The 7,861-nt window shown below is 38.5% G+C and overlaps 1 protein-coding gene across 5 annotated transcripts in view; it reads left to right on the top strand.

The window, feature by feature from the left end:
• The first annotated feature begins 400 nt into the window (after positions 1 to 400).
• Positions 401 to 7,861, top strand: part of LOC107688978 (vascular endothelial growth factor A-A-like) — a 15,400-nt gene continuing 7,939 nt past the window's right edge. For all 5 annotated transcript variants that reach the window (XR_001634292.1, XR_001634290.1, XR_001634291.1 and 2 more), the window contains exons 1-5: positions 401 to 1,111; positions 3,287 to 3,329; positions 5,194 to 5,390; positions 5,689 to 5,765; positions 6,322 to 6,354. Coding sequence is in view for 2 of the 5 variants with exons in the window: in XM_016486831.1 (XP_016342317.1) it covers positions 1,046 to 1,111; positions 3,287 to 3,329; positions 5,194 to 5,390; positions 5,689 to 5,765; positions 6,322 to 6,354 (416 nt within the window). In the remaining 3 variants the exon portion in view is untranslated. The remainder of the gene's footprint in view (positions 1,112 to 3,286; positions 3,330 to 5,193; positions 5,391 to 5,688; positions 5,766 to 6,321; positions 6,355 to 7,861) is intronic.

Genomic DNA, 7,861 nt, shown 5'->3' with positions numbered 1-7,861 from the left:
ATGCATTAACTAATGTTAACAAATGAGACCAGATTGTAAAGTGTTACCTTAATTTCCATAATGTCTAAAGAAGAACTAATGGTTAATTAGCATTTATCAAGTCACATCCTTCCTTTTAGGAGGCCCACGAACTTGTCAAAGCTGTACAAAACGAACTGGAAGATGTGTGAGGAAATATGGATACAGTTGAAATGCTTTTGTAGACCTATATCCATTTTTGGACTGTCTATGAATCTGAATCATCCACAAGCAATGGGAATTATGCATAAATTCCTACCTTCTGAAATTCTGCTGAAGTGAGTCAAGCCCTTTGCATTGGAGCATCATAATCTACGTCGACTCCGGCTGGCCAATCAGCGCCTGTGTGCCGATTCTCTCAAGATTGCAGATCTGGCAAGAAGCGCTGAAAGACAGAGCGAGCGCAAAGTGACAAGACCTCCCCATACCGCCAGATAACATCCACAACGATATAAGACAACAAAAGCTAAAGCAATAGCAGAAATAAGACGAGGAAAAGAAGGAAACGTCTGCTGCAGTTGAACCAGGGATTGCCATCGGATCACTTTATACCGGCACATGTAATGTCTTGCTCTTGAGGATAATCATATGCGCAAAAGCCGTTCCCTGGCCCGAAAGTCGCGCGTGCAGAGTGGAGGCTGCGCTTGAAAACTTTTTTGTTTGTTTTGTTTTGTCTGTGACGTTTTAGAATTCGATTTATTAAACGTCGACTTTCCGTTATACCGTGGCGAAGAAGGAGGACCGATATAGTGTGGATTTTCTCCGGTTTCTTTTATTATTTATTATTTAATTTTACTGCAATTGCTATTATTTATATTATTATATTTTCTGGAGGAGCGCTAACGCTCAAGAAGTTCATTTTAGTGGATTCGACGCAGGTGCTTCGGTGCTGAAGGGCAGAATGGAATTGTTACTTTGACCCACGATATCACACGGTTCATTCATATTCATACTCCACTTTTAATAGTTCTGAGAGCCAGAGACTGTTCAGTGACGCTCGCCGCGACACACCACTGGAATTACAATCATGAACTTTGTTGTTTATTCGCTACAATTATTTTTTGCGGCTCTCCTTCATCTTTCTGCTGTAAAGGTAAGGGCTTTGTAATTCGGTGCGTTTAAATGATGGTAGGATAAAGCCATTCGTTTGTTATTAATGTGCAAACGGAGGTCAGATTACACGCAAGAGGACGAAAATGCATTTTTCCACAGTGCCATTACACAATTTATACACTATCACCTGAAGTTTCACACGGAATTTCCTGCTTAAAAGAATACTGTTGTGTCAGGAATATCTATCAATACTGTGGTGGTATACAGTTGCCCCACCAGTTTCTATCCTCGGAGGTACAGGGATTTAATCTCAATTAGACTTTTTTTTATATATATATAAACGCAAATTTCTAGTTGAAGCAGTTGTTAGATATAAAATAGACTACGTGATCTAACGTGAGTATCCATACGGGTTATTCTGTTCTGTTCAATTAGTCAGAAGGGAATTTCTTACTAGTAAAACTGTGAAAACAGACACAACATTTACTTTTTTTTTTGCATTTTATTAGTGCTCGCGATACCTTAATACTTGACATGGAGCCTAATGCAACCAACTGCTCTCTTGACGAGAATAATGACAAGATGTTACCTGAACGCCTTCGTTTCTTTGTCTCCCACCAAATTAATTCATTTACTTGAATCGTGATATGGCAACGCATGTTTGATGGCGTGGAACAAATTTGTATGAGGTAAACTACCGTCGTTTGTTTGTCGGTTGGTTGGTTAGTCTTCATGTTAGGTGCAGAATATGAAACATGTCTGCTTCGATATAAAGTAGATGGTCTGTGAGGCAAACCGCCGAGATTCTCACGCAACACCGAGAGCTGTTGCGCCAGTCCGCACACCACCTGCAGTAACCAACCAGCAGCCGATCACGCTCTCTCTCGCTGGCGAGACTAATCTGTAGGCGGGAAAAAAAGAATAGTCTGGGTTGTAGCAGGAGAACCATTCTGCAGCCGTTCTGAATGACAAATGAACTCCCATACCAAGATTTTATAAGATGAAATTCCATAAAAAAAAAAGATTATAAGAGATTGGTTAAATGTTCAACCCAACCTTCTGGGTAGTAACCCAACCGCTGGGTCAAAACAACCCAATTGCTGGGTTTGTCCCTATTTTACCCAGCACTGGGTTGTATTTAGCCCAGCATTTTTTAGAGTGTAGATTTTGAAAGCCTCTCTGGTTTTAAGGACCTGGGGCCTACTAGAGGGTCTCAGCAAGGGGACCATAGGATGACTTAAAATTAAAATAAGTCTTACTTAATCTAACTACACTCTAAAAAATGCTGGGTTAAATATAACCCAGCGCTGGGTTAAAAAGGGACAAACCCAGCTATTGGGTTGTTTTGAACCCAACCGCTGGGTCAAAACAACCCAATAGCTGGGTTTGTCCCTTTTTAACCCAGCGCTGGGTTATATTTAACCCAATAACTGGGTTTGTCCCTTTTTAACCCAGCGCTGGCTTATATTTAACCCAGCATTTTTTTAGAGTGTACAGTTTGGGTATATTTGCGATTACAGGGCTTCTTTAGATGTACCCACACTGGATCGTAGTTACACTTAAGGTACTAATATGTGCTCTGTAGGGGTAGATAAGGTACAAATACCAATATATACCCATGTAAAAGGGTACAATGTGTGTAGCTTTGATGCAACTGCCCCAGTGACAAGCTGTTGTACACCCTAAATGTTTGGTTTTTATATTTCCTCTGACATAAATTGACATCATATTTCTTGCTTTTTTATTTGTACCATCAACAGCTGAGCTGTTGATTTTACCGAAGGCATTACAGTTCTCGAAACTAATGGAATCATGAAATTAACTGCTGTTTATTAGCTGTTGAGACTGCAAGTTAATGGTAATTAAAGGTTTGGAAAACAAGCAGCTTTTTCACCATTACAGCAGTACCAGAGGAAATATTTCAGCCTAAATAGTGGTGCCTTTTATTATTTTCTCGGCCAATGGGAGTCAAAAAGGTTGAGAACCACTACTTTAAACTCCTTTAATAAGAGTCCTCAATCCTTACTTATGTACTAAGCATCTAATTCTACATTCAGACCACGTATAGCATAAATTAAGGTAATTTGGTTGCGCAAAGCTCAAGCATTTCCCAAGCATTACTGTTAGTTTCTTTCAGTGGTGTATAGCACAGGTCAGATTATAACTTGCTTTATGTGTTCTGTCACTTAGAACTGTCACTTCTCTGTCCTAATAGGCTGCCCACATACCCAAAGAAGGGGGGAAGAGCAAAAATGAGGGTAAGTCTCTTTTTATGTGCAGTGTTCATAAATGTTGAAGTATGTATGATATGAAAAATGTTTTGGAAATGGGGCTAAGAGTCCAGCGCCACCTGGAGGACATACATGTAATGACATTCTTAAGGCAAAGATTAAACTGCAAATGGTTTTATTCCAGTCCTGGAGTGAATAATTTATTCTACCCGCAAGCAACCTTGTGTGGAGTCATTGACCATGGCTGAGTTTGTTTATTAACAACGATTGCATGATTTATTCCTGATTTGTCCTCAAGGTCACAATTATTTGTTAGCAGTGGACCTGGTTGTTTGTATAGAGTCCCTGTTACGTTTCTGGGGAAACGTGTATTGTTATTTTTACGTCATTCCCAATCTGCTTCCATTCATAAGCACTTTCCCACAATGTAGAGCTCCTATGCTAGACGGTTTTGCTTTGCATTATATTAACATATTGAATCTTGGTTAGTAGTAGTCAGTTTCTATTTGCTTAATAACAAACAGAACCATAGTGTAACTGGCTAAGAGTTACTAAATCAAAGCAGACCATGTGTGACTTTGCACTTCGCTAAATAAAGATATGAGAGATACAAACAAAATGGCCATGCTAGGGCACTGGGTGAAATGTGGCTGGTACCACCAACTGATTACCAGCAATTATTGATTTTATCATGATCAGCATCATGAATGCAGTTGTGTTTGGTTTTCTTGCATGGCTCTGGGGCACTGGCAGATTTATGAGTGGCAGGGAGTGGCAGGCAGGGTGGGCTTCTCATGGAGGTCAGGTGTCTGCAGTGAAGCCTGGCGCCACACTGCCTGAGGTCATGCTTTTCCCTAGCAGTCTGCGGGTCATGAGGCACGTGATCAGAATGAATGATGGGAAGCCAGTTTAGGGAGGTTTACAGATTAGGGTGGATGTGCAAGTGGGGCACATGTGCTGGTGTGTGTGCCTCAACATTTTTTTTTATTCCCACTTGGGAAAGTGAAGTCCCCAGTGAGCAGAACAGGCCTGTGTAAGGTGTTATGCCACGGATTGCTTTAATGGTGGGCCTTGCTCAGGAAATGTTTTTGTAAAAAAAAAAAAATTATTTACTCACTCTAATTTTATTCCAAACCTGTATGCTGTTATTTTGACCGTGGAACACAAAAGGAGAATAATCTTCACACCACTCTTTTCATAGTTACCATGACTGCTTGCTATAAAAAGTATACAAGTATAAGTTGCAATTTAGTAAAATAAAAATATAGTAACTTTAAATGTTATATTAAATAGCACATTAAAGTTAAAAGCATAATCAAGTACTTTACATGTGGTTTAGTATATTAGTCAACACATCAAAATAAGTGTACTTCCTTTAAGCACAACAAAAGATTAATAACACAATGATTTAAAATGTACTTCCAAGTTAAACTTTCAATGTGACATTATTACAAAGTGCACTTTCATGAAAGTTGCCTTTTATTTAATTAATATTATATATTTATTATATGATGTCTAAACATACAGTTTGAAAACAATATTTTAAGATTTGTACACTACAAGTGTACATTCAGTACAATTAATTGCACTTCTTTTTTCACAAGGGTCAGGACTTCTGAAGTCGTATGATAGCTTTGTGTGAGGGACCGACTCAGTCATGGTCATTATGAGCATGGAAAAGAGCTGCATGAAGATTCTTCAAAAATTCTCTTTTTGCGTTTCACAGAAAAATAAATAAATAAGAGCACACAGGTTTGGAACGGCATGACGGTAAGAAAATAATGATAAAACGTTACGCGAACTGTACCTTTAATTTGACCAAAAAAATACAAATAAAAATAAAAAAAAGGTATGATAGTGACTGAACTTTCTCGCTTTGCTTCCTCTTTAGTGATTCCCTTCATGGATGTGTATAAAAAAAGTGCGTGTAAGACTCGAGAGATGCTGGTAGACATCATTCGGGAGTATCCTGACGAGATCGAGCACACGTACATCCCGTCCTGTGTGGTTCTCATGCGCTGTGCAGGCTGCTGCAATGACGAAGCGCTCGAGTGTGTCCCTACAGAGACCCGCAACGTCACCATGGAGGTGAGACTGGTTCAATCCAGCGCGTGCAGTCCTCCACCCTGCTTCCTATGACTTCATGCTTGCCCAACATTGGGACAGCGAAGCGGTGTTAACTGGCATGTCAGCTATGTTGTTTACCGCTGCACACTGTGTTTATGCCCCGTTTATGTGGCTGAAGTTGCTCTTGGCCAGAGTTGAGGCCTGGTCTTGTTATTCATTCAACAGTGTGTAAACTAAAATAAAAATGATAAAATACAGTCATATAGTGCATGAATACATGCTCTCACACTAAATGTGCTTTTTTTGTGTATTCCTGTAGGTACTGCGAGTCAAACATCGTGTATCACAGCATAATTTTCAACTGAGTTTCACAGAACACACCAAGTGTGAATGCAGGTACGTCTCTAAAACTAAGATTAAATGCATCTTCAAGAAATAGCTCATTGCAAAATGTAAATCGTGCCATTCGTGCTTATCATTAACTATGCTGTTATTTGTTCTGTGGGAGCACAAACTCTTCAATAATTCAATACACTCTATTGGACTGGCACACTATATTCTAAGTTTTCTGCAATCAAATTATACCTTTGTGTGAGGAACAGACCAAAGTTAAGTCATTATTTTATGACAGTCTTCCCTTGTTCTGGAGATTTTAAATCAAAGGTGCCTATGGCACATGTTGGACTTCAGTTGCATTAAACATTGTAAGTTATCGTGATCAAATTTCATTGGCATCAAATCTGTTGCGACATATATAATGGCACTGTATTTGCTTGGAAATATGGTGTTGTGTTAAAGATCTGCTTGAAGATTCTTCCAAAATTATGTTTGTGTTCCAGCGAAAAAGTAACACCAAGGATGAGTAAATAGTGACATGATATTCATTTTGAGTGAACTGCTCCTTTAAATCATGAAATGTGAATTAAACCTCTGTTGCATCTGTCTTTTATAGGCAAAAGGAAGAAGTCAAATCAAAGAAAGAAAAGTAAGTTGAGTTTTATTATATTATGGTTATTTCCTATGTCAAGCTTTCGGGTGATTTTAAAGATAACAGATGTTTCTGAAACAGCCAGTTTGTCCATTTTTCATCTGGGACATTGTGGGATTTGGTTAAGATTCATATGTTGAAAGTGTGGACAGTTCTATGGTGCAGGGCGTTTCTAAACTCACGGCTAAAAATTGCAATGACTGGGTTGATTGACTGGCGATGAGAAGCAGCCAACTGGACACTATGTTAGCACAGTTAGCACTTAGCAATCTGACTAGCAGTCAAGATCAAGTGCCGAAGATGCAACGTATCTCTAGCTGCTCGCCTGGGTTGACCAATCAAATTGAGAGCATAACGCACTTTTAGGAATGTGTTCCAGTAGGAGCTAGTCATTCAGACTTGATTTGTCAGTGGGTTAGTGTTTATATTATGTACGTGACTCACAGTAGGTACAGCTTCAGCAGTCTTTGTTGTCTGTATGTGAATGGAGCGAATGACAGCTGAGATGATGTGGGTGAGAAATTAAAGTATGCATATCTTCATCATTGCCAGATTCATGCTGCTTGCTTTGTCATAACTGGTGCATCCCAGTTGCTTATTGTTCAACACTAGTTTTAGGGTGGTTCACAAGAAGTTTGCCTTGTATGAGAGCACTCTAAATGAACTCAGATGTCCACAGCACCAGCGCAGCTCACTTTGTAAACACACAGCACTCTGAGTTTACTTTATTTTCACTTATATGTATTTCCAAATATAAAGTTCCAGGAAATCCAGCTCACAACGTTTTAAAGTCATCTGGCCACTGTCCTTGTTAATTAAAAATGCCCAAAATAAATATATTCTTAAGTTCAAATGTTCTCCAGTGCCATCGATCTGCTGCATTTTCATGACTTAAAATAGAATAACATTAACTGAAATAAAATAAACCATTAAAAAATAAATAATAATAAAAAAGTAACATTTAATTTCAGCTGAATAAATACAAATGTAATAAAAAACTATATATATATATATATATATATATACAGTATGAAATGATGTTTTTCTGTCAATATGGGGTGCTGTGTGTACATTAATGAGGAAAAAAAATTAACTTAAATGATTTTAGCAAATGGCTGCAATATAACAAAGAGTGAAAAATTTAAGGGGGTCTGAATACTCTCCGTACCCACTGTATATAAAATTATAATAGTATATCACACTGTCTAGACCTTCAGCACTCCCTCTACTGGATCACTATCGCCACTGAGTACAAAATGTTCACAAACGTTGTGCAAGCATTATGAATAAATAAATAAATAAATGCATATTAAATAAAACAAATATGAAATTAACAGAGAGAACTGTGAGTGTGTACACATGAACAGTGCATTAAAAAGCATGGTACTATTCATGATGATGCTTAATTGTTTGCTAATTCTGCCGCAAATATATTGTGAGAATTCAATACATCGCCCGGTTTACGACCACAGCCGTCATGACTCCCACAGCACGCCTCGACACA

This window comes from Sinocyclocheilus anshuiensis, unplaced genomic scaffold (genome assembly GCF_001515605.1).
Source record: "Sinocyclocheilus anshuiensis isolate Anshui unplaced genomic scaffold, SAMN03320099.WGS_v1.1 scaffold181, whole genome shotgun sequence".
NCBI lineage: Eukaryota > Metazoa > Chordata > Actinopteri > Cypriniformes > Cyprinidae > Sinocyclocheilus > Sinocyclocheilus anshuiensis.
Note: the sequence above shows the minus strand (reverse complement) of the source record. Positions and strands in the feature narration are given on the sequence as shown.